We start from the raw sequence: 26,058 nt of genomic DNA, 5'->3' as shown, positions 1-26,058 counted from the left end.
AATCGGATTTGTTTATCATACTCTTTCCTTGATTAGTACCCCTCATGGCCTGTCATAGGGGTAGTTTTGTTTTGTTTTCACTAATAAGTTCTATTCAGTTCATGTTCGGATTTTACATTGCCCTGACCTGCTAATTACAAGTCAGTTTTTTCCAAATTGCGAGTGATTTTTCTTTGGAACCCTGGTTATGTTGATCAAGGTAGTCAGAGCTGAGGGTTTCAGATTGCTTTCTCTCTTTATCTCTCTCGCTCTCTCTCCCCCTCTCTCTTTCTCTACGTACCTGTATTTCAGACTCTTTTTATTGGTATTTGTGTCTGTTTTTGTGAGTTTGTGTCCCAAAAAAACTGAAGTCCGTAATAAATTCTAAGTCCAAAAAATTTTGATTCCCAAATTTTAATCTTAAGTCCCAAAATAATTCAATGTCCACAAATAATTCTAATTTCCCCAAAAAATCTTAAGTCAAAGAAGAATATTAAGCCCGAAAAATTTTTAAATCAAAAATTGGTCGTCCAAAATTCAAAGTTCAAGAAACTGGGAGGGCATCGGGGCCGTGAATGGGAATGTGGGGCCCAAATTCCTGCGCAAGCCCCAATTATTAGAATACAGTTGTGATCAGGACCATTACATTACAAAAAGGATACCTGGCTAGTTTAAGTCATTACAATTTTTGGACATCGAAAGGAGTTTCATTGACCATCATAAGAATACGCCTGAGAAAATTCCAAGTCCCTTACAAGTTCTAAGACCGTAAAAAGAATATGTTTTTCCATCAAACCACTCAAATCATTGAGGTATGCATGTTTTTGGAATGATGCCAAAAAAGGCGGCCAGAAACAAATCACTGATAGTATCTACCATGCATCCAACTGCAATTGAGAAATCGATTGCGCTATCAGCTTGGCACGATGTACTGACGGTTAACGTCAGTTGGCTAGCGCCCAGAAAGAATACATTGATTGCCAAGAGTTTATTTCAAAGAACATAGTGTCATTAATGACTTGTTGGCTCAGTCGAGTAAAGTGTCATTCTTTTACCATAGGAGATCCTGGGTCTTATGTTCGATTCCTAGACCAGGCATAAATTAAATAAATATCAATGAAAAGTGCTTAGAAGCTAAAAATGTGTCCTTGGAAAAGAAAACGTGTCGCCGTCTATAACTGCAGTTAATAATAACGACATCTATGATTTTGTAGATGGTGAAACTGAGGAAATCTCCACCATGCGAGATTTTAAAAAAAGTGCTGGCACCGCAGATCGATGAGGGTAGTGGCCGCTTGGACAGATAGACCCCATACTACTCTCTAAGAGCTTTTCCAGTAAATATTACCTGTGAATAATTGCTAATTTGCTTAGTTCTTAGCCATTTTCCCTCTGCCTTCTGGGGTTATAGTAACCCTGAAGGCATGATCATTGGTCCCTTAAAGGTTTTAAAGCAAAACCTTTCGCAAAAATTTTGACGATCGCAAAATACGGAATTTACATCGTGGGACTTACAGGAGACAAACAGTAGAAAAGGCATGGAAGCAAATCACTCATCTGTCCTCAAATCACTTCCATTCATAAAGAGGCAAAAACGCTTTGATTGAATGAGTCCCGTGCAAAATTTTTATCACCCCTCTTCTATTAATCTGTCCAATAAAGCAACAGGTTTTTGGGTCATTTGTCGGACTCATTTCATGCGAAAAGTGAGCCAAACACTAAAAACCCTCTTTTCCATGCTAAAGCTTATGTTTAAACGACTTGCAATTTTTCATTACTTACGATACCATTTCTGGAGGTATGTTTATTTAGTTTTTGAATGAAAGGGCCGTCTCAGAATTTTGACCGGAGTCTTGGGGGCTAAGGAAGGCCAGCTAGAAAAGGGGGCATAGTAGGGGAGCTGGTTACTCTCTAGTCACTTTTGACTCTTGAAAAGAGCACTTGAACTTCCGATTCTATATTTAATCAGCTCCATCTAAACTTTCCATGACCGCCCCTTTGCTACGAAGAGGTCGGAAAAAAAGATGAGTGAACACTTGGCAGGGTTTGATAGGTGGCACTATGATTCACTATAGTCGTGGGAATAGTGATATGATATAACAAATTTCACGTGGATCATCGAGGGGGGAGCAGTGGCCTCACAAAGCTCGCTCCGACAGTTGCAAAATATTTCCCTGTAGCATAAATTTTTTGATGTTTTTGCATGTTACGTAACATTAACTGTAAGGACGTGTTTTATTTTCTTCAAAAACTAAATAAATTCATTGCAGAAAATGAATAAATGTCGTTTTCTTACTTGCATTGTAAATTATCAGGAATTACATTCTTGTTTAGTAACCTTGCGCTCTAAACAGTGACTATTGCAGATAATGTGATCAGAATACAATAATTTTTGCCTGTCCTACTTTATTATTTTATACTCCAAGCAGTGAAAATTACGAATGATAAAATCCGGTCTAAATAGATGTTGCTGATCTCATTTTGACACTTTATGCTCCAAACGGACAAAATTGTAGATTGTGTTATTCGGTTCAAATGAGTGTTGGTAATCCTATGTTCATCACTTTTTTCTCCAAACGGCCAGAATTGCAGATAATGGAATATAATCTAATATGTGCTGCTGATTCTATTTCTCACTCTATGCTTCTAACGGTGAAAATTCTAGATAAGGTTATCTGATCAAAATAAATGTTGCTAATCGAACGGCGCAAATTTCAGATAGTGGATTTCGATCTAATAAATGTTGCTGATCCTATTTTTCAATAAATGCTACAGATGTTAAAGACTAAAGATAATGGAACTCTACCCAAATAAGCGTTCATGATCTTATTTTGTCGCTTTATGCTCCGAGAGGTCAGGATTGTAGATGGTATGATTTTGTTCCAATAAGTGTTGGTGATCTTATGCATATCCCTTTTTGTTCCAAATAACGAAAAATGGGAGATAATGTATTTCGATCTATTAAGTGTTACTGATTCTATTTTGTCACTTTATACTTCAAACTTTCATTATAATATGTATGCTACAAATGGGGACATGCATCACATGATTAAAATTAGGATTGTTTCATCCTAGGTTTAAGGCAGGACTGGTTCTCAAGGAACCTTCCTATGCCTCCCAGGTTAAACATTCGGAGTCTGCCTTACGTTCCTGAATTAGTGATATCTGCGGTTTTTGTTTTAACAAATAGAATAAAATCTGGTTAATATTTTGATCTAATCAAATCTTAAAGCCGACAGTTATTTTTTTATAATTCCAAAATAATTATAAAACCTGTTTCGGGTTTTCATTCCAAGATTGCTATACTTGACACTGTTGTTGTGGGGTATCAAAAAATGGAACAAAAAAAATTCTATTCAACAATCAGAAAGTTGTTTCTATAATATGCGCCTGAGAATGCATAGATTAGACCAAGGGACTAACCACTCAGATTGTCCAGGAGCGATTGTCCTCGATCGTCCTCGAATAATAATTTCTCTAATTTTTTCCTCGAGTAATAGTTCTTAGGCAAATAAATCTTTCTATTTACTTGCCAAATTACGAAGAATAACTATGCAATAATCGCAATTTTTAGTGAGAAACCCCTTAAGCTTAACCTTCTTATGTTTGTTTAGTTGAAGCGACGAAGAAAACTGAAACCTTTGTCTTTGACCGAATTGCCGCCTCAGAAAAAGAATTGACTAGAGGGTAAAATGCTTGGACTTCGGCTAGGCCTTAACGTGTATATTAATCGAAAAAGGTATGTAAAACATTTAGAATGTCACGAAAACGTGTTGGTGATCTTTTTCCTATCTTTGTGATAGTGACACAAATTTATGATTTTGACAGCTTCAGATGGTGACAAATATGAATAATATAAATCAGAATTGGAATGTTTCATCCTAGATATAGCCTGTGTATCGGCAAAAGGATGAAAAAATTTAGAAGGCTTTCATAAGAGACATGGAGTATGTGCTACACAATATTTTTGTTTTTTTATGCCAGAAATTCAAATATTTCCTTAGAAGAACCACACGCACAAAATTTTAAGTGTCGAATCATAGTCAATTGTTCTTATTTTTTCATCTAGAAATGACATAGTGATGCGAATATATCCCATAGATGATTGTCTACATACCAGGTCAAATAATGTCTTATTTTTGCATCCAGACACTATCTTCAAAAAAAAAATTAAAAAAAATGCTTGAATTTAATATCTGTCTTTCCATAATTGAGAATTTCTTCTTGTTAATGGTTTCATTGAATCAAATCATAGATTACGAGAATAGCAGCGGTCATTTATTGAAGAAACTCATCCAACTTTGATTCTTTGGACCAGAAGGTGTGACATAAGACAGTAAATCTTTTCAGGCGGACAAATTGACGTCAGTGCTTGAAACCCGGTTGGTATTTCCGATTGGAAACAAAAGTCCCTGAGCATATCTTAAATAATTTCCCAGAATTTTTTCGTTCCTTATTTAAAAGAAAACCAAAAATAAATTTTTACCGGTACTTGCACGGGAATTTATAACTTATTTTAAGCATAATTTCGCTGACCAGAAAGACAAATTTCGCAACTCAGATGTGAAAGAGAAGCGAGCAAACAGCCACCCACTTAAACACGGTTATGCTGCTGAAAACGAGCAAACTTGTGCCAGAAACTATCTATAATTGAACCCAAATTGTTATTAGGATTATCATTCAGGAGCATTAGAAGGTACAGATTGGCCCCCTGACCCCTTTAATATCTCCTTGCTTTTTTAATTCGTTTTAGAAAAAAAAACATATTTTTTGTTTGAAGTGGCATTATATAAGGTTTTTCCACATAATATAATCTAAATCATGGAATTTGGTTTAGCTCTGCCAACATTCCCCGCTCCTCCTGCTCGCTTCTTGACAGAAAGACAGGCATGTCGTACCTTGTTTGAATCAGAATTACGCAAAGGTTTTTGACCTGTATGGCTGTATGACAAGAGGTCGAAATTGGGCATTCGTCCCCTTCAAAAGTCCCTACCCCTTCCATTTCTGTCAAGATGTCGTTAAGACTCACTATTTATATTTCGTCTTTTTTCTAGACACTCTTGATGGAAGTTGTCGTTATGGCTTTCCAATCCGTAGTTCCTAACTCAGCGAAAAAGTTCTTGCGATACAGAGAATTTCTGAGTTTACCGCTTTGTATCACATCTTTTGTCATTGGTTCGGTCATTGTATTAACGGTGAGTTGTTGTTACCGCCCTTTTCATTTTTTTTTTTTTTTTTTTGTTGAATGTAATTTCAGTAAATTAAAGCCTTGTCTCGGTAAAAATAAACTATTCTAGGGTACATGCTCCTGGGCAATAAGTAATGGTTTAGGCATAATCACCGCACATGAGTAGTCAACTGCAAGTAGTCTTCAATGCCCCCTTTTCCATTTACGTTTGAATTCCAGCAAATTACAGTCAGGTTTTTGGGGCAGTGGTACTTAACAAAAATAATTTTTAATGCCGTATTTTCCTAATTTTTGTTTCTGAATTCCAGTAAATTAGTGCCTGGTTTTTGGTATAAGAAATTACTCATCTACTATCCTGTGAACCAGTGCACAATGATTATGGTAAGCATTATTTACCACGTCATTTTGTCCCTGTTAAACTTACTTGAACTTGCTACACGACAAGGCGTTTTGATTCTACCTTGCGTATGTTCTTACCTGGCGTCTGAAATTCGCATAACTCGTGGAACTTTGTTTAGCCCCAAGCTTCCCAGACTAACGAGCAAAAACTGTCCTGAGTAAAGGCTTATCTTTCATCCAAATTTGCCAATTTTATGGGCTTTTTAAATATTCTTGATCTTTTTGGAAATGCCTTTCTTAAAATGATAGGATTAACTCAACTTTTCTATTTTGTTGAATCCTGGATTTGGCTTTTTTATATTTGTTTTTTTTAGGATTGAATTATTTTAGTTTTCAGATATTTAGCTTCTACTGTTTTTTTTCCCCTTGCGGTTTCATTTTTCGTTTTTATGTTAATTCCGTGTTCAGTCTTTTTTAGTTTTTCTTCGGGCCAAAAATGTCTTGTTTGACTCAACCGATTTTTTTTGTTTTGTTTTTCTGTTTTGTTTTTTTAAATTATTTTTCTCTTTTCTTGTTTCTTCACTAGCCATATGCATTATACATATGCAACCATGCACTAGTCACGGTTGCTTCTTTCTATCTATTATTTTTTGTATCTATTTCAATCTTCATTTTTATCTATTACTCTCTTTCTTCATTGCTCACTTTCTTCAATTTCATAATTTGTTCCTTCATTTCTAAGTTTAATAGGTCAACTGAGACCTATGATTAAAACCCAAATTTTAATCAGCACAGATTAAGCAAGATTGGAATTTTTCTTAGCTTACTCAACATTGTTAGTGAAAAAACTAGTTTTTATTCCTATCAAACAGTTCGTGGTAACGAACTATAGTAAGGAGCTACCCGGCTCAATAGTAAGCGAAACTCTAAAACACGGAATTTTGATACTAAAAGATACATCAAAAGAATTGGATTTTTATGCTGATTTTAAATATATAAGTTTCATCAAATTTAGTCTTTGTCATCAAAAGTTACGAGCCTGAGAAAATTTGCCTTATTTTGGGAAATAGAGGGAAACACTCCCTAAAAGTCATAGGATCTTAACGAAAATCACACCATCGCATTCAGCGTATCTGAACCCTACTGTAAGAGTTTCAAGCTCCTATTCACAAAAATGTGGAACTTCGTATTTTTTGCCAGAAGACCGATCACGGGTGCGTGTTTATTTTTATTTTATTTTTTTCCCCAGGGGTCATCGTATCGACCGAGTGGTCCTAGAATGTCGGAAGAGGGCTCACTCTAACGGAAATGAAAAGTTCTAGTTCCCTTTTTAAGTGACCAAAAAATTGGAGGGCACCTAGGCCCCCTCCCACACTCATTTGTATGCCAAAGTCAACGGATCAAAATGTTGAGATAGCCATTTTGTTCAGTATAGTCAAAAACCATAATAACTATGTCTTTGGGATGACTCACTCCCCACAGTCCCCGGGGGAGGGGCTGCAAGTTATAAACTTTTACCAGTGTTTACATATAGTAATGGTTATTGGGAAGTGTACTGACGTTTTTCAGGAGGATTATTTGGGTTGGGGTGGATTGAGGGGAGAGGGCTATATGGGAGGATCTTTCCTTGGAGGAATATGTCATGGGGGAAGAAATATTCAATGAAGAGGGCGCAGGATTTTCTAGCATTATTATAAAAATACAATGAAAAAATAAATATGAAAAGTTTTTTTCAACTGAAAGTAAGGAGCAGCATTAAAACTTAAAACAAACAGAAATTATTACGCATATGAAGGGTTCGTCTCCTCCTAAATACCTCGCTCTTCACGCTAAAGTATTTTAGTAATTTCAACTAATTATTTTACGGCCTTTCTGATTCAGGGATCATTCTTAAAAATTTGGGACAAAATTTAAGCTTTAGTGTAAAGAGTGAGGTATTAACGAGGGGACAAACCCCCTCATATACATATGTAAATATAAGAATATAAAAGTTTGTTACGTAAGTTAATTCTTAAGTTACGTATATTTTTTACTAATAAAAACGTTCGTTAAAAATTAAAAGTTCTAGTTGCCTTTTCAAGTAACCAAAAATTGGAGGGCAACTAGGCCTCCACCCCCACCCCTTTTTTCTCAAAATCGTCTGATCAAAACTAAAAGAAAGCAATTTAGCCAAAAAAAGAATTAATATGCAAATTTCATTTTAATAAATTATGTGTGGAGAGCCAAAATCAAACATGTATCAATTCAAAAACGCTCAGAAATTAAATAAAAAAGAACTAGTTTTTTAACTGAAAGTATGGAGCGACATTAAAACTTAAAACGAACAGAAATTACTCTGTGTATGAAAGGGGCTGTTCCCTTCTCAACGCTTCGCTCTTTACGCTAAAGTTTGACTCTTTCTTTCAATTCTACTTTATTAAACAGTAAAAAACTTTAGCGCAAAGAGTGAGGCGTTGAGAAGGGAACAGCTTCTTTCATACACGAAGTAATTTCTGTTCGTTTTAAGTTTTAATGTCGCTCCTTACTTTCAGTTAAGAAAATTTTTTTTTTATTTAATTAAACTCCAAAAGCGAGTAAATTTCCTCTCGTGTTAGTTTATCCCACCCATTAAGTGAGTGAAATATCCTATGTATTATTTTGAGCATTCTCATTCTTTTTGTGGTCTACATTCTCTGCTAAGAAATGTTTAGTTTAAAAATCGATGTGTTTTGATGTTTTTTTTTATTGATTTTTTTATTTTTGTTATTCTATCATTCATACCTCACCTCATTTCTGCAGCTTACTCATTCCTTATTGTCTCATAATTTGGGAGAACTGGCAGCCCCTTTTAGATTCCCCTCCCTCGTCTATACTTCGAAAAACATGTGTTTTGACTATTTTAAATGAAAATGCCTTTTTAACATTTTCATTGATAAATTGAATAGGAATGAAAAATGAAGCCCCCATAGCTTTTCAAAATTAGATTTGACCCCCCCCCTAAATTCTCAAAAAGGCGGTCCTCTAATTTGGAAAAAATCGTCATTCCGACCACTGAAAATTCGAAAAAGGAAAAAAAATGAGTTAATACAAAGACAGACGGAAAAGAAACAAGTGTTCAAGAGATCTTCATCAAGAATTGAAAAAAATAGTGCAGGTATTTAAAGAAAGAAACACCTGAAAAACAGATATAATGTTTTATGACTAATTTAACATGATTTTGACTAAGTTTGTAATATTTAAGTAAATATAAAATGCCTGCATTAGAATCCCTGTAAGAGACATACCAGGTTTTCTATAATAAATCCTACGTTGAATCAAAGTTATTACCTAACGCTGTGGGTTATGCTGCTTATATAAACGTAAATGTACATACAGTTTTAGGCTTAATTTCAAGAAAAAAAAATAAACAACACTAAAATAAAACGATTTGTCACACTATGCATTCAAAAACTGAAGTGCCTCTTCAAACAGAGGACTTTTGTCCTCCGAAACCCTCTTAATTCTGTTCATACGTGAAAACCACAATTTTTCGTATTTTTATTTTGGTAGTTTCAAAATTATGAAGATTTAAGGGTAGTGTCCCATCTTTGTAACTTGATTATGTAAACGCATTAATATTAGTTATGTAAAAATATTAATAAACAAATAACCTTTATGTTTGAAAGTAGAAAGCCACCTATAACATATTTTGGGAGGTCTAAATTATCTGATCGGCTGAAAAAAAAAAGATAGTAGGAAATTTGTTCGTGAAAAAAACGAAGTGTTCAAGAAATCTTTACTGTTTGAAATAACCGGTTCAACAAACTTCTGAAAGTTCATAAACATGTCTAATAAGCATCCTTATTAGGCAAATATATTAAAAAATAAGCATTTAAAAAATACAGTCTTAGATATATATGTTGTGACCTTCAAGAACTAATTATGTCTGAAAGTAGAGGACCGCTTATCAAATATTTTGAAAAAATCCTAAGTTTCTTAATCTCCTGAGAAAAAAAAAATTATGTGGAATACAATTGCAAAAAGTGGTACATCTTGCTTATGCAAGGTGGACCAGGAGAAAATGAACGGTGAATTTTCGTCAAGAATGGTAAAAATCACCTAGAATTACCAAGGTGTACATGGATAAAATAAACGGTGAATTTTTTACCAAGAATGGTAAAAATTATGTAAATGGTAAAAAAAAACAGTGAATTTTTACCATGAATGGCAAAATCTATAAAGAATTGCCAAGGTGCACAAGGAAGAAATCAATGGCGAATTTTTATCAAAAATGGTAGAAATTAATAAGAATCACCAAAGTTTACAAGGAGAAAACCAATAGGGGATTTTTTTTTTACCAAGAATGGTAAAAAGTATAAAGAATTACTAAGGTTCACCACAAGGAGTCCACCGTGAATATTTACCAAGAATCGAAGAAATTATCAAGAATTACCAAGGCGTATTAGGAAATGTACGGTTTATTTTTTTACCAGGAAATTTACTGAGGTTTATTGGATTTTTTAACAAATCGTTTTTTTTTCAGGATGGCAACAACATAATTCAATTCGTTGATGACTTTGTTACAACAAAAGCTGTGCTATTTTTACTGACTTTAGAAATTGTAGCAGTCTCGTGGATTTACGGATTTAAAAAACTATGTAAAAACATTCGCGAAATGACAAGAAAATGGCCATCATTAATGTATCAATTTGCATGGGCATTCACAATACCATTTTTATCTATAGTAAGTTTATTTGTTACTTCTAGTATTTTCAAATGAAAGAACGAGATTCGAGAAATGTTATGCTTATATTTAATCCAACAATATATAGACATATCCAAGTTAATAATAATTCAGTTTACCGATCAGAACCGAAGAATTGAAGACTTGTTATAACTTTGACTTCACAAAATAGCTAAAATAGATTGAAATAGAAAAAGTGAAAATGTTAAAAAAGAGAATATGTTTAAAAGTGATTAAAATAGGTTTAAAAGGGGTTTTCATTTAAAATAGGTAAAAGAAAAAATTACAAAAAAGGTTAGAATAAGTAAGAAAAAACTAATTCTCATTTTTCAGCCTTCTTTTGGCTTATAAAAATTCAAATGAACGTGTTTTTTGGTGATTTTCAGGGTTTGGGACGGAAAAAAGAGTTGAAAATTAATGTTAAAAAGATTAAGGTGCTTAGACTATCATAAAATGATTTTGAAGAGAGAATATTAGGTAACAAAAAATTGATCAAATGCCTTCCTTTGCCTAGGCAGTATTATTAGTCTATATGATGGACCTAATGGAGGCGTAAAAAGTAGGTGTGGAGTTTTTTTCGCAGTTGAGAATAATTTGGAAGAGCAGGAAGATGAATCTGCGAATCAAGATTAGTATATTGTAAGAAGTGATAAATGGCAAGGCCGTATCTAGGATTTTTGTTCTGGGTAGGGTGCTTTACTTTGTTTGAGGGGGGGGGGGGGTTCAAAGAAACTACACCAAGCGCAACGAAACTTGTATTTTTTCGCTTATTTACTTTTCGATTTTTTTTTTTTTGGGGGGGGGGTAAATTGGGTAACGTCGTCTCTCTGGATATGGCAATGGACAGTGGTAAGGCATTGTTTTGAAATGCAGGCTCCTTGAAGGGCTGAGAAAGGTTTGATAAACATATAGAACAATTGTCTGAGGATACATTTTGTCACCTGTTTGATCTACCGTAAACGTATCAAACAATAAAGTTTACAAAAACGTTGTCTAGATCCGAATTTCAAGAGCTATAGAAGAAGAAAGTTACAATGGCTTAGTCATGTTTACAGACGAATGATTATTAACTGTTATCTATAAATTAATTAATTAAATTAATTTTTTATTTAATTTTTAATCAATTACGTAAATTTTAATTATTAATTAAAATTATTATTTAGTAACTTACCCATCGGGCATTCTTCGATAAAGGACATCCAGAAAAATCAATAATACATGGCATCATTGCAGTAGAAATCTTCCATTATTTAAAACTTGCCAGGGAAAGAATTTACACCTAGAATTTGAAAATTCCCTTGACCAAGCAAAGCTTGGTCTCCTAAACTAATAGAGATAGTCATCGCTTGCTGAGACTTGCTGAGATTTACAGCAGATACGAGCATTTTGTGCAACATTCTAATTTAGTGAAAAATGTCCCTCAAGTAGCGTTGGTGCTCCGTATCAGGGGCCATATTGTCAAATATGGCCCCTAAAGCCATCTTTCAGGGGCCAAACGAAAAGTAGGTTACTTCCGTAAGATATGGCAGGAGATAATAAGAAAGGATGTTTAATCCTTATGAAAAGGAAATTGGACTTCGTAAAAGGGGAGGGGGTAGAGCTTTGAAAATAGATTTAAGCTTGAGTTATCGTTTTTCGTTCTTATTTGTTTTTTGTTTTGTTTTTTTTCAATTTTGAATTTTCAAATTTTAATTTCAAAGTCTGTATTGATTTTATATTTTCAAAGTTCTTTTTTTCTTGGGGGGGGGGGTGTTTTACAAGAACCTTTCGTGATACATTTTTTCTTCTCTGTAGTACAGTGTCCCAAAATCTAATTTTTTAGTGTTATGTATTTTCCTTTTTTCTTTGGGGGGGGGGGGGTTTACAAGAACCTTTCGTGATACATTTTTTCTTCTCTGCAGTACAGTGTCCCAAAATCTAATTTTTGAGTGTTATGTATTTTCCTATATTCGATCGGATGAACAGTGAAGCATTTCTGTGTTAACGTAACTGAAGCTTGTTCATCGTTACACTGAATCAAGAATGCCGCAGTATAAGTATATATGAATTAGGGCCCTGCCCGACCGATATGGATTTTTCGGGTCTGATACCGATGTATTGGTAGCGTACCCATACGATACCAATATAATTTGCCGATAAAGTCCCTTCCGGAAAAAATACTTACCTAAAGTTTAAACCCCCATTCTCTGTCTATATTCAGACTCACGTATTTCTTACTATCTATTGCATCCCAAAAAAATAACCTCAATAATTCACAGTGGATTCCAAAATCAGGTAATTTGCAAAAATTATTTGATTTTCTGTACGTTTTCTGATCAGTAACTTCTGAGCACGCAAACGAAATGGTGTATATTCGCGGAAATGACAAAAAAGAAAAAAATTTAATCAAATAAGCCACTTTAGTTACATAGACACAAATATGTGAAGATCCGATTGAAAGAAAGATAAGATATTTATTTAAATTGATTATTCAAAAGCCAAATTTACATATTAATGTGAAAACTTTACATTCATATGATATGGCCTCTTACTAACGAAGCCATCTAGGAACTCTGGATGCAAGGGTGCAGCTAAAGTTTTAAGTTTGGAGGAGGGATTAAAAGAATGTTTTGAATAAAACATTCAGTACGCCGACAAATGCGGACACGCAAGCTTAATTTCCAAGGTACGTTTGCTAAGGTATGACACCGGGCGGCATCACCTTGGAACTCCCCACCTTAAAAACCCCCCTCTCATCTTTACCTGTACCCCTGACTGAGTATCATGGTTTAAACCAATTTGATCAAGGTCTTTTCACCCACGCAAGTGAACATTCATTAAACAAAAATGATATGGTTTATTGTATTATTTTTAGTTGTTTTGGTAGAGGATATACGATCTTGAAGTTACCATACATTTGTTGACAACAAATATACTTTGACTTCAATTGACTCATCTGTGCTGGTCTCTCCACCATGGTCAGACTTAGCTGGTCCACCCCACAAGAACTGGGCAAGCAAAAATTACCTGAGTAAATAAGGTGCCATTTTCTGGACATGGTGTGAAAAAAAATATCAGCCGATAATCGATATTTTCTCAGATATCCGATAATCACTCTGGCCCTCATATCGGCCCGATAACGTGGATTGGCCAGTGTATTGACCGGGCCCTAATATGAATGCTGATTTTCATATATACTTATACTGTGTAGGAATATAGCACCCTGCTAGATTATCCTCTTTCTCATAATTGCTTTTTTGTCTACGGGTTTGTTTGCCATGATTTGGTATCAGCAGAAATGCACACGAGGAAACTAATGTTAAGTCACGGAAAATAAGCCTTTAAGCTATGAAACATGGATAAATTATTTGGGAAGTAATGATACTGTTCCTCTTCTTCCAATTCGGGGAATTCGTCACAAGTTACTCCAAAAAAGCCGGGAAATGGACCAAAGAAGAAATTTGGGTTCGTCTTGGAGAAAAAAAAAACAACTTACACCATCTGGTGATGCCCATCAGAATTTTAATCGTAAATTTATGTAAGAGCTCTAGTCTTTATTATTTTATTCATCCTTTTATTACTTTTGCTTTGCATTGCGGCGAAGAGAAAAGAAACACTTTCGCCGAAAGTGCACAGGGGTGTTTTTTAATAAATCTAGCCCCGCCTATTACTGCAGACTAGATCTGACCCCATCTATTACATAAAAAATATATAGCGTTGTGTCGTTATGGTCTAAAGGCTCAAGTGTATGAGGCAAGTTCGGAAGATGCAAGCTGGCTTTTTCACAAGCAGCTTTTAAACTAGTCCAGTGAAATCGATTCACCAGCTCCGGTTTACCCGCTTGATTCACCAGCTCCGGTTTACCTGCTTGATTCACCAGCTCCGGTTTACCTGCTTGACTCACCAGCTCCGATTTATCTGCTTGATTCACCAGCTCCAGTTTACCTGCTTGATTCACCGGCTCCGGTTTACCTGCTTGACTCACCAACTCCGATTTATCTGCTTGATTCACCAGCTCCAGTTTACCTGCTTGATTCACCGGCTCCGGTTTACCTGGTTGATTCACCGGCTCCGGCTTACCTGCTTGATTCACCAGCTCCGGTTTATCTGCTTGATTCATCAGCTCTGGTTTACCTGCTTGATTCACCAGCTCCGGTTTATCTGCTTGATTCACCAGCTCCGCTTTACCCGCTTGATTCACCAGCTCTGGTTTATCTGCTTGATTCATCAGCTCTGGTTTACCTGCTTGATTCACCAGCTTCGGTTTACCTGCTTGATTCACCAGCTCCGGTTTACCTGCTTGACTCACCAGCTCCGATTTATCTGCTTGATTCACCAGCTCCAGTTTACCTGGTTGATTCACCGGCTCCGGTTTACCTGGTTGATTGCCCGGCTCCGGTTTACCTGCTTGATTCACCAGCTCCGGTTTATCTGCTTGATTCATCAGCTCTGGTTTACCTGCTTGATTCACCGGCTCCGGTTTACCTGCTTGACTCACCGGCTCCGGTTTATCTGCTTGATTCACCAGCTCCGGCTTACCTGCTTGATTCACCGGCTCCGGTTTGCCTGCTTGATTCACCAGCTCCGGTTTACCTGCTTGATTCACCTGCTCCAGTTTACCTGCTTGATTCTTCTGCATGTAAAAACGTTCTGGCAAAAGTTGAACTGCCGACGGCTTTACACATCTCTCGCTAGCTTTTGATTTACTTTTCTTGAAGACTAGCCAAGTGTGCTCACATTAGTTTATTTGTATGGGGATATCAGAATCGATCTTGAATATATCAGACGAGGTTACTCTAGAGCCAGAACCCAGACGATAAAACCTAAAACAGAAAGTGCACAAAAGGAATGTGTTGGATGAAACCGTGGAGAGCAACGCCTACAGATGATTTTTCATGACTTTTTTTATTTAATTTTTTATTTTTGTATTTTTTTATTTATTTTTTATATTTTTCATTTTTTTTCTGACTGATTTTTTATTTCAATGATCAATTGCAAAAAAAAAAAATCACTTTTGTAACAAGTCGCACCTGAGAGTAAGATCGATTTTCATAACAACAAACAACAAAGAGAGATAATCCCCACAAAAAAAAAAACCTCAAACGAGACTGCGGCCAGTAGAGAGAAAAGAGATGAAAGACTAAAATAACGCGGATATTTCGCCTGTATCCAAACTAGGCGTCCTCAGTACACGATAAAAAGAAAAACACTAAACTAAAAACAAATAAAACCGCCACCAATAATGATAAATACAATTTTCGCTACTGATCCACATAGGGAAAAGAAGCTATTAGAGTTACTTCAATGAGAACATTAAAGCGAATGTTGCTGAAAGTTGCTATATTTTGAATAGTAATTATTTTAGGGGTAGGGATTTGGGAGGGATTAGAGGGATATTTTTAGGTGCTCCTTTGGATTAAAAAACATAACCGTGATGAATTACGCAGTGGTGACGGTATATCAAGCACTGAACTGTACAAAAAAGAAGGTTGACTCAACTTTCTAGGGCAACAGTGGAACAAGGATTAATATGACAAGATTTTTTAGGTATTTTACGATCGAAGGATGACAGATTGCCAAAGACTGTGCTTTTTGGCCCTCTGTCTAAGGCCAAACTGAAAAGTAGATCCTCCTCTATTGGGTTATTGCAATCTTTTTTTAGGGTGGCTGAGAGAAAAAGGCAATCGTAGTGTGTTTTTTTCATTTTTTAAGCGGTTTAAAACTTTTCTTAACAAATAGGACAAAGGTTAATAGCTAGGTCACGTTTTAAGGTTGAATGATGATAGATAGTGACTGTGACAGATAGTGAATGATGACAGACTGTGCTGTTTGGTCCTCCATCTAGGGCTAAACAAAAATTAGGTCCACTATTGGGGTGTTGTAATCATTTATTGTTTTTTCTTCGACGGTGGTTGTGAGAGAAAGGCAATTTTGGGGAGTTTTTTTGCTTTCCTTTTTTTGAGTGGTTTTTAGAAGTTATAGAGTTAAGTGAGGTTGTGGGTTTTATTGTCTCTATTATAATTTTATTTTTATTTTAGTAAATCAATATTCATCATTTTTTTTTATAGAGGGCGTATAGCCTAAACAAGTTTACTTCTGGGGGATGATTTCTTTTTGTTTAGTGTTAACAACCCCCCTATGAAGTTTTACAGCTATAGTAGCAGTAACATATTCTATCTACCCTAGAAACTACTCAATACACAGCCATAATGTAGGTTGATAAAATTTACTAGTTCATATATCTCACTCCCAAATGTTTATATTAATAAATTTTTTTACTAATTTAAAACTTGTTCTGCCCTTATAGGTAACTGTTGTGGTAACAACCCGGAATTATAATGGCAGCTTTGAATCTGGAGAAGATGTCGAATATATTTACGCTGGCTGGTTCTTATTGTTCATTATTTTTGCTCCGGTGCCCATTACAGCGGCTATGGTGGTTGTCAGCTCTGAAGGAAAAAGTCTCAAAAAGGTAATGTCTAAGTTTGAAAGAGCTAAAAAGTTTTTCCGTAGCTTATTATGGACATATGAAGCGTTGACTTTGTAGAGCAGGTGGACGTACCTGTTTTTCATTTTTAGATGGTTAATAACCAAACACTTTTTTCATTTCTAGATGGGGCTAGTAACCAAAAACTGATTAAAATAAATTACCATCGGTTTCTGGAACGCACCTAAGATAAAAAGTATGGTAACTAAATCTAAGATTTTTAAAATCAACACATGTGACTTCAGTAAAAACTTTTTTTTTACCATTTATCTTACGGCCGTGGTTCGCCATTATACCTTATAGTGGCACATTTTCATACTGGCACATTTTCATAGTGGGATATGATGTAACAGTTATTCTGCAAGATAGCAGTTCACGGTGGTAAATTTTGCACTTAGGAATAAAGAAAAATGCACAAAAAAAGAAACGGTACTTATATCCTCTAGGATTATTAAATACTAATATATTTTTAAGTATTTTTAACTGAGAATAAGGAGCAAGACTAAAACTTAAAAAGGTCATAAATTACTTCGTATTTAGGGAGAGCTGACCCCTTTTCAGCCTCTCAATCGGCACGCTACAGTTTTTTAGTGCTTTAAATATGTTTGCTATTCCGCCTTAACGGCCCTTGATTTTCTGTAGTTGTTTTTAAGGAATTAGAATAAAATATAAAACTTAGAGTAAAGGAAGATAGGTTGAGACGGGGGCAGGCTTCTTCGTTTGTGAAATAGTTTTTGTTCATTTTAAGCTTTTAATATTGCTCCTTACATTCAACTGTAAGAGCAAGATTTCAGAAAAATATCATTTACATTTTGGGGGTTCTTCTTTTTTCTTCTTTTTTGAAGGCCAGACAACTTTTTTCAGGCTCCTAGCTTTTTATATGTAACATTAAACTTAATTCATTTACCTAGGATAAGTATAAAAACTCAATTCTTTTGTTGTATTATAAAGTTCCTTTTTTGTAGTTTTAGTCACAACTCGCCAAAATCGCTCCTTACTTACAGTTTGTGCATTACAACGCAGGTACCATGACATGTCATTAGGCGTACCATAAGATGCCTTGCAACGTACACTTATTTTACTAGGCTTCGCATCATAAACTGTATGAAAGCTTGATTTGTGCTGTTGGAAATACGTAAAAAGTGCTCTGAAACCTTATTGATAAGTTGAAAAGGGTTTAGAGTAGTGTCAATCCATCTCATTCTGGATAATTTTCGGAGATGTGCATATTTCTTCTCTTTTATTACTTAGTTTTTCAATGTTTTATTTCTTTTGAGCCCTGGCCCATGTAGAAATAATATTCTTTTTTTTTTACATAATATGTATGTTTTACACGTTTTAGAATATGTTATGTATTTATGTAGTATTATATGTATGCTTTATATATATATATATATATATATATATATATATATATATATATATATATATATATATATATATATGTATTCATTTTTGCATATATTAAATGTGTTGGAACCCAGAAGCATTTACGTTTTTTTTATGACTTATCCGTCTGTCCCTTAATTCTTTTTAATGCAGTTATTTTAATTTACGGCCAAAAGAATATCTAATTTTAAAATATAATATGTATGTATAATATATTAGAATATTTATATTTTTAAGTTTAGAAAATTAATATCTGCAATATAGTCCGTCTGGAACTATCTGATTATATTTAATTGTAAAAATTTATATTTGTGAGATTTTATGGAAAGAAGATATAACAAAAATGTTTGGTAATTAGCAAAGTTTTAAAGTAGTCAGCTTGTAGCATTAATGGTCACAGAGCATTAAATTTTGTGTCAAAACTAAAAACTTAAGAATGTCAAAAAATCTATGAATTGACAGCTTGACAACTTATTTTTTGAATCAGCTTGTATTTTGAGTTTATGCAATCCACTGGGCTACTTTCGTGTCTACATTGGGCATATGGGCCCATATGCCCATATCCATTGAGTTATTTATGGATGCGCAATTTACTGTCCCAATCTCCAGCAGTTAATCCAAGTTTTCAGTCTTTGTGAAAAAAAAGTGTCTCAGTTGATTTATGATCTTCTTAAAATTCTTTTACTCAAAATAGTGAGAAGAAGTTTTCCAAAGTTTTGCAATGAAATTGTGATTCAGCTTAAAATAATCCGTAATTAAACCCCCATTCTTACATGGAAGGCCGTATTCAGGGGAAGAATTAGGGGTTTTACCCCCCCCCCCCCATCCGAATATTCTGACGCATAAAATTGTAATAAAAATGAATAAAGACACATTTTAGTGTCTTTTTTAAAGTTTTTTGTACCCCCCTGAAAAATAGTCTCTCCTCTCCCGAGGAAAAATCGATGATACATCCCTGCTTAAATGCGATATTTATGATGTTTTAGTGTATTTTGGGATGTTTGTGGTGATGGACTAGGTTTATTTGGTTTTGCAATGCTTTTATATTTTAACCAAAGATTTTGTGTAACAAGATGAAACTACATAAACAAAATAAAAAACTGTGTTTGATACCTAAGAATTTGAATTACTAGATGGCATTAAGCAAAAGGAAGGATTTCGTAATATAACAAATATGGCTGTGAAATTACGAAACGGGAAATTTGTCAAATATCGAAATTATGGTTTTTGAGTTGCCGAGTGTCAGATTTAACCATTTCCCATATTATATTTGCTTAAACAAGTAGCCACAAGTCTTTGGGATTAACCAATCCTTCTATGCATAATTGGATAATAATGCATATATTTCTAGAGAAAAGTAGCAAACAGGTTTTCAGAGGCCCTACCTCCTTGGAACAAAATTTAAAAAAGTTGTTAGAACTAATAAATAAAACTATAGAGTTTCAAAGTCGCATACATAGCTATTTAATGTTTGGGGGACTATATTTTCATAGCTTCTTGGTTTCATTTAATGTATTTCAGACGGTGCCGAATCGCTAAGCAATAACCCAATTCTAGACACCTCTTCATTCCAAATTTAGCGAATAGCTACCTGGATCTTAAATCTCAAAGAGCACCAGCCCAGGTACTAAAGACCCAATTTGTCTGACAGCCAGATTTGCTATCCCTGGACTACGTCTTCTGACCCAAATCTTTGGCTTTATTTTCGATGGGTCTTTGTCTTAGTATTACATAAAAAAACTAGCTTTTTTAACTGAAAGTAAGGAGCGACATTAAAACTTAAAACGAACAGAAATTACTCCGTATATGAAATGGATTGTCCCTTCCGCAATCCCTCGCTCTTTACGCTAGTTTTAATGTCGCTCCTTACTTTCAGTTAAAAAAGCTAGTTTTTTTATGTAATTTCTGAACGTTTTTGAATTAATGCATGTTTGATTTTGACTCTCCACACGTAAACTATTCAAATGAAATTTGCATATTAATTCCTTTTTTTGCTAAATGGCTTTCTCTTAGTTTTGATCATACGATTTTGAGAAATATGGGATGGGGAAGGAGGCCTAGTTGCCATGCAATTTTTCGGTTACATAAAAAGGCAACTATTAATTTTAATTTTAACGAATTTTTTTATTAGCAAAAAATATACGTAACTTTAGAATTAACTTACGTAACAAACTTTTATATTCTTTAATTTTTATTATGTATATGAGGGGGTTTGTACCCTCGTTAATACCTCCTTCTTCACACTAAATCGTAAGTTTTGTCCCAGTTCTTTAAGAATGACCCCTGAATCAGAAAGGCCGTAGAATAAATAGGTGAAATTACTAAAAATACTTTAGCATAAAGAGCAAGGTATTTATCTCCTCCTAAATACCTCGCTGTTTATGCTAAAGTATTTTTAGAACCCCTCATATGCGTAATAATCTCTGTTCGTTTTAAGTTTCAATGCTACTTCTTCCTTTCATTTGAAAAAAACGTTTTCATGTTTATTTTTCATTGTTTTCTTATAGTAATGCTAGAGAATCCTGTGCCCTTTTCATTGAATTTTTCTTCCCCCATGACAGATTCCTCCAAGAAAAGATCCTCCAACATAGCCCCCTCTCCTCAGCCCCACCCCCAAACAAAATAAAATCCCCCCGAAAACGTCTGTACACTTCCCAATAACCATTACTATATGTAAACACTGGTCAAAGTTTGTATCTTGCAGCCCCTCCCCCAGGGATTGTGGGGGAGTAAGTCATCCCCAAAGACATAGTTATTATGGTTTTCGACTATGCTGAACAAAATGGCTATCTCAAAATTTTGATCCGTTGATTTTTAAAAAAAATTAGCGTGGGAGGGGGAGATGCCCTCCAATTTTTTTGGTCACTTAAAAAGGGCACTAGAACTTTTCATTTCTGTTAGAATGAGCCCTCTTACGACATTCTAGGACCACTTGGTCGATACGATGACCCCTGAAAAAAAACAAAAAAAAAACAAATAAACACGCACCCGTGATTTGTCTTCAGGCAAAAAATACAAAATTCCACATTTTTATAGATATGAGCTTGAAACTTCTACAGTAGGGTTCTCTGATACACTGAATCTGATGGTGTCATTTTCGCTCAGGTCCTACGACTTTTAGGGGGTGTTTCCCCTGTTTTTCTAAATAAGGCAAATTTTCTCAGGCTCGTAACTTTTGATGGGTAAGACTAAACTTGATGAAACTTATATATTTAAATTCAGCATTAAAATGCGATTCTTTTGATGTAGCTATTGATATCAAAATTCAATTTGTTTGAGTTTTGGTTACTATTGAGCCGGGTCGCTCCTTACTACAGTTCATTACCACGAACTGTTTGATATGGAGACATGATTATACTTATATAGAGGATGATAAAAAAATCATTTTTATAAGATTCATACAGAGGCCCATCCCCTCACCCTCATCCAAGGAAAGTTATGTAGAGTAATGTGTTAAAATTAACGAAGGTTCAAATATTTGAGCTTTAAATAGAACCCCTCCCTTTAATTTTTGTGGCTTTTCCTGCTCCAGTTTTAATTACCTTCTTTTATTTTAGAAAATCATCAAATCCTTCAAATCAGAAATTGAAGACTGCCCATGCTGTAATCGTGGAATATCTTGTCTACACGAAACTCAGTCAACTTTACACGCCAATCACTCTTCTTCCGCTCCGCAACTCCAAACTGCCGCAGAAGCTACCAAGCGCTACTTTTCAACTACTTATAACCATTATGTTACAGTTGCTGGAACTAACCTAAGCATCCCTCTTGGAGAATTTGTGAACGGCGGTGCCACACTCCCAAAGACAAGACAAGATCCAAGTGCAATTGTAATTACAAATCCAAAAACATTTGAAGCTCTGAAGACGACAACACCTGCAGATATTTCAGGACCATTGCTGCCAACAGGAAATATAACGCTAAATCGTCGCTCAACACCATCTTTAAAACCGAGTGTAAGCTTTGCACCGTTGAGTCAAGACGATACAATGGAAGAAAACGAAAGCCCAAGCTCAGAAAAGTCTGGTAACAAAAATGTTGAGTCTAATGAAAAAGATATGCCACAGATAAGATATCCTGTTAGTTCGATGCTTGCCGAAAATAATAAGTTAAATCGCTATTCGATGCCAATATTTAGTAATGGAATGTGGATAGGAAATACTTTTGTAAACCAACAGGCCATAAGTGGCCATAACGGCAATCAACCAGCCATAAACGAAGGTGCTTTAGGAAAAAGCAGAGTCCTTGATGAACAGAGTCCATATCCTTTGCAACCGAGTATCAATAATTTCTTGCTTTTCCACCGACCAAACATCCCAGCAGGGTATTCGTACCTACCCAGTCAATCCGAGAATCACATTGGAAGCCAGATGAATATGATGCAACAACCACAAATAATGAACCGCTATTCTGTGCCTTTTGGTGCCTATTTCGTACCCGCGAATCCACATTCACCAAAAATTGTGTGCTCTGAAAGCACTGATGTTCCAAATGAAGATTCAATTCTCGAAATCAAAAATGCTGAAATAAAGTTTGATAATATACCGATTGAAAGAAAGGATAAGTCATCCAACAAATTCTCTGGTGATGCGTGGAATTTCGATACAAGTGCTGAAGAAAATCACGACCAAATTCCGGGTGAAGATTCGGAAAAACCTAAAACCATAGTTTTACCCCGGTGATTCTGGTTATTCCATTCTTTTAGACAAGTGATTCCTGGTGAGCCCATAATTTTACACCGGTGATTCCAAAATAGTTTACTAGTCTAAGTTTTTTAAGTTTTTTCGTGGAACTAGATAGTTCAAAAATTTTAGATTTCGTGTGCTTTTTTATGTATTGTGCTCAAAAGTAGTAGGTATTTTTGCTTAGTGATCATTCAATTATTGTGAGAAGATTATATATAATATAATAAAGTCAATAATTTTATATTAAAAGTAGGATTTTCCTTGGAAGTTCTCTTCAAAAATAAAATTGGAGCCAGGTATTGTTCATACAGTCATAAAAAAGCAGAACGAAAGAAACGCAAAACGCAGAACGAAGAAAGCAGAAGTTCTCTGCGAAAATAAAATTGGAGCCAGGTATTGTTCTTACAGAGTCATAAAAAAGCAGAACACGCAGAAGCTATAAAGTATTGGAAGTAACTTTAATTTAAGTATGTATAGATCTGTTACACATGTTAAGGCAGAACGCGCTCTCAAGGAATCTTCCTGTACCTCCCATGCTAAACATTTGGAGTTTGCCTGACGTTCCTGAATTAGTGATTTCGGTGGTTTTTATGGCACTTGGTATTAACCTAGTGACATATAGCAATCGCAAATTCTGTCGGTCTGTCGTTCCCGGTTTTGCTACTTTAGGTACTTCCAGGTAAGCTAGGACGATGAAATTTGGCAGGCGTATCAGGGACTAGACCAGATTAAATTAAAAATAGTCTTTTCCCCGATTTGACCTTCTTGGGGGGGTGTGTGTTTCACCCGTTAATTCGGAAAAAATAGAAAAAATTAAGTATTTTTAACTTACGAACGGTTGATCAGATCTTAATGAAATTTGATGTTTGGAAGGATATCGTGTCTCAGAGCTCTTATTTTAAACCAGATCAGACCGGATCTGGTGACATTGGGGGGGAGAGTTGGGAGGGGGAAACCTTAAATCTTGGAAAACACATAGAGTGAAGGGATCGGGATGAAACTTGGTGGGAAAAATAAGAACAAGTCCTAGATACATGATTGACATAACCGGAACGGATCCGCTCTCTTTGGGGTAGTTGGGGGGAGGGGTAATTCTGAAAAATTAGAAAAAATGAGGTATTTTTGACTTACGAACGGGTGATCGGATCTCAATGAATTTTGATATTTAGAAGGATATCGTGTCTCAAAGCTCTTATTTTAAATCCTGACCGGATCTGGTGACGTTGGGGGGAGTTTGGGGGGACCTAAAATCATGGAAAACGCTTAGATTGGAGGGATCGGGATGAAACCTGGTGGGGAAAATAAGTAGAAGTCTTAGATACGTGATTTAAATAATTGGAACGGATCTGCTCTATTGGGGAGGGGGGGGGTGTTAATTCTGAAAAATTAGAAAAAATTACGTATTTTTAACTTACGAAAGAGTGATCGGATCTTCACGAAACTTCATATTTAGAAGGACCTCGTAACTCAGATCTCTTATTTTAAATCTCAACCGGATCCAGCGTCATTGGGGAGGGGCTTTTGGGGGGACCGGAAATCTTAGAAAATACTTAAAGCGGAGAGATCAGGATGAAACTGGATGGGAAGAATAAAAACCTGTCTAAGACACATGACTGACATAACCGGACCAGATCTGTTCTCTTTGGTGGAGTTGGGGGGGGGGGGTAATTTTGAAAAATTAGGTATTTGTAACTTACGAAAGGATGACCAGATCTTAGTGAAATTTGATATTTAGAAGGATCCTGTGCTTTAAAGCTTTAATTTTAAATTCCGACCATATCCTGTGACATTGGGGGGAGTTGGAGGGGGAAACCGGAATTCTTGGAAAACATGGAAATTGGTGTATTTTATCTTACGAATAGGTTATCGGATATTAATGAAATATGATATTTAGAAGGAATTTATGTCTCAGAGCTCTTATTTCAAATTCCGACCAGATCTTTTGACATTGGGGGGAGTTGGAGGTGGAAATCTTGGAAAACACTTGGAGTGGAGGAATCAGGATGAAGCTTGGTAGATAGAATAAGCAAATGTCCGTGATACGTGATTGACATAACTGTAGTGGATTCACTCTCTTTTGGGGAGTTGGGGGGAGGGGTTCAGTGATTTGGCGAATTTGGTGCTTCTGGACGTGCTAGGACGATGAAAATTGGTAGGCGTGTCAGGGACCTGCACAAATTGACTTGATAAAGTCGTTTTTCCAGATTCAACCATCTGGGGGGGGGGCTAAAGGGAGAGGAAAAATTAGGAAAAATGAGGTATTTATAACTTACGAGTGAGTGATCGGATCTTAATGAATTTTGATATTTAGAAGGACATCGTGACAAATCCTGACCGGCATTAAGCCTCTGATTTTACTTCTAAATCAATCTATTGATTCCTAGAATTTTATTAGAACTCATACCATATGAGCTCTTGGCTCTTAGCTCTTCTTGCCTCGTCACAAGTGTCATATGAGCTCCTAGCTCTTGTTATTTTAACAGATGTAAAAAGAATCTGGTGAATATTTTGATCTAATCAAATCTTAAAGCCGACAATTATTTTTCTTATAATTCCAAAATAATTATAAAACCTGTTTCGGGTTTCCATTCTAAGATTGCTATAATTGACACTGTTGTGGAATATCAAAAAATAGAGCAAAAAATATTCTATTCAACAATCAGAAACTTATTTTTATAATATTTACTTGCTGGCTGCAGTCCATTCATATACTTTACATATTTCTGTACCGAAGTCAAAAATTCCCCTCAAAAGACTAGATGCAGCTGTAATCGGAGCGCGGGAGAATGAATAAATTAGACCAAGAGACTAACCACCCCGATTGTTCTTGAGCATATCAGTGAAGTATTAGTTAGTTGTAATCAGTTTAAACAGAGTCTAGAGAATAATTAGCGTGCAGACACCAAACTGCCGGTTAATAAGCGTATATTAAAAAAATTATATTGTAAATATAATTACATGAAGAATTGCTAAGGATAACCTGTGCCTAATCGTAATTTTGAGTGAGAAAAACCTTACGTTCAACCTTCTCATATTTGTCTAATTGAAGGGACGAAGAAAATTGATAACTTTGTTTTTGACCGAGTTGCCGCCCCTGAAAAGTATTGACTAGGAAGTAAAATGATTGGACTTCCGCTAGGCCTTAAACCTAATATAATCCTAATGGAATAATCTGTAGAAATGAAACCAAGAGAAAAATATGAAAGAAATGTAATCAATCTTATAAAATAAATACAAACAACAGCACAGTCAGTAAAAAACAGTTTCAAAGGTGCTTTTATCTGTAAACTGCGTCCCGCAATCATTTGCC

General features: G+C 35.3%; 1 protein-coding gene across 4 annotated transcripts in view; it reads left to right on the top strand.

Annotated features, from left to right (window-relative positions):
- The window catches only part of LOC136025878 (sodium- and chloride-dependent GABA transporter ine-like), a 107,002-nt gene extending 84,005 nt beyond the window's left edge, over positions 1-22,997 (top strand). For all 4 annotated transcript variants that reach the window (XM_065701917.1, XM_065701916.1, XM_065701918.1 and 1 more), the window contains 4 exons: positions 5,034-5,174; positions 10,008-10,208; positions 16,495-16,659; positions 21,621-22,997. In XM_065701917.1, the coding sequence (XP_065557989.1) occupies positions 5,034-5,174; positions 10,008-10,208; positions 16,495-16,659; positions 21,621-22,745 (1,632 nt within the window). In that variant the 3' untranslated portion in view covers positions 22,746-22,997. The remainder of the gene's footprint in view (positions 1-5,033; positions 5,175-10,007; positions 10,209-16,494; positions 16,660-21,620) is intronic.
- Positions 22,998-26,058: the final 3,061 nt, after the last annotated feature.

Source organism: Artemia franciscana, chromosome 4, assembly GCF_032884065.1.
Source record: "Artemia franciscana chromosome 4, ASM3288406v1, whole genome shotgun sequence".
In the NCBI taxonomy this organism is placed as follows: domain Eukaryota; kingdom Metazoa; phylum Arthropoda; class Branchiopoda; order Anostraca; family Artemiidae; genus Artemia; species Artemia franciscana.
The sequence above is the reverse complement of the archived record's forward strand: the minus strand, read 5'-3'. Positions and strand labels throughout refer to the sequence as shown.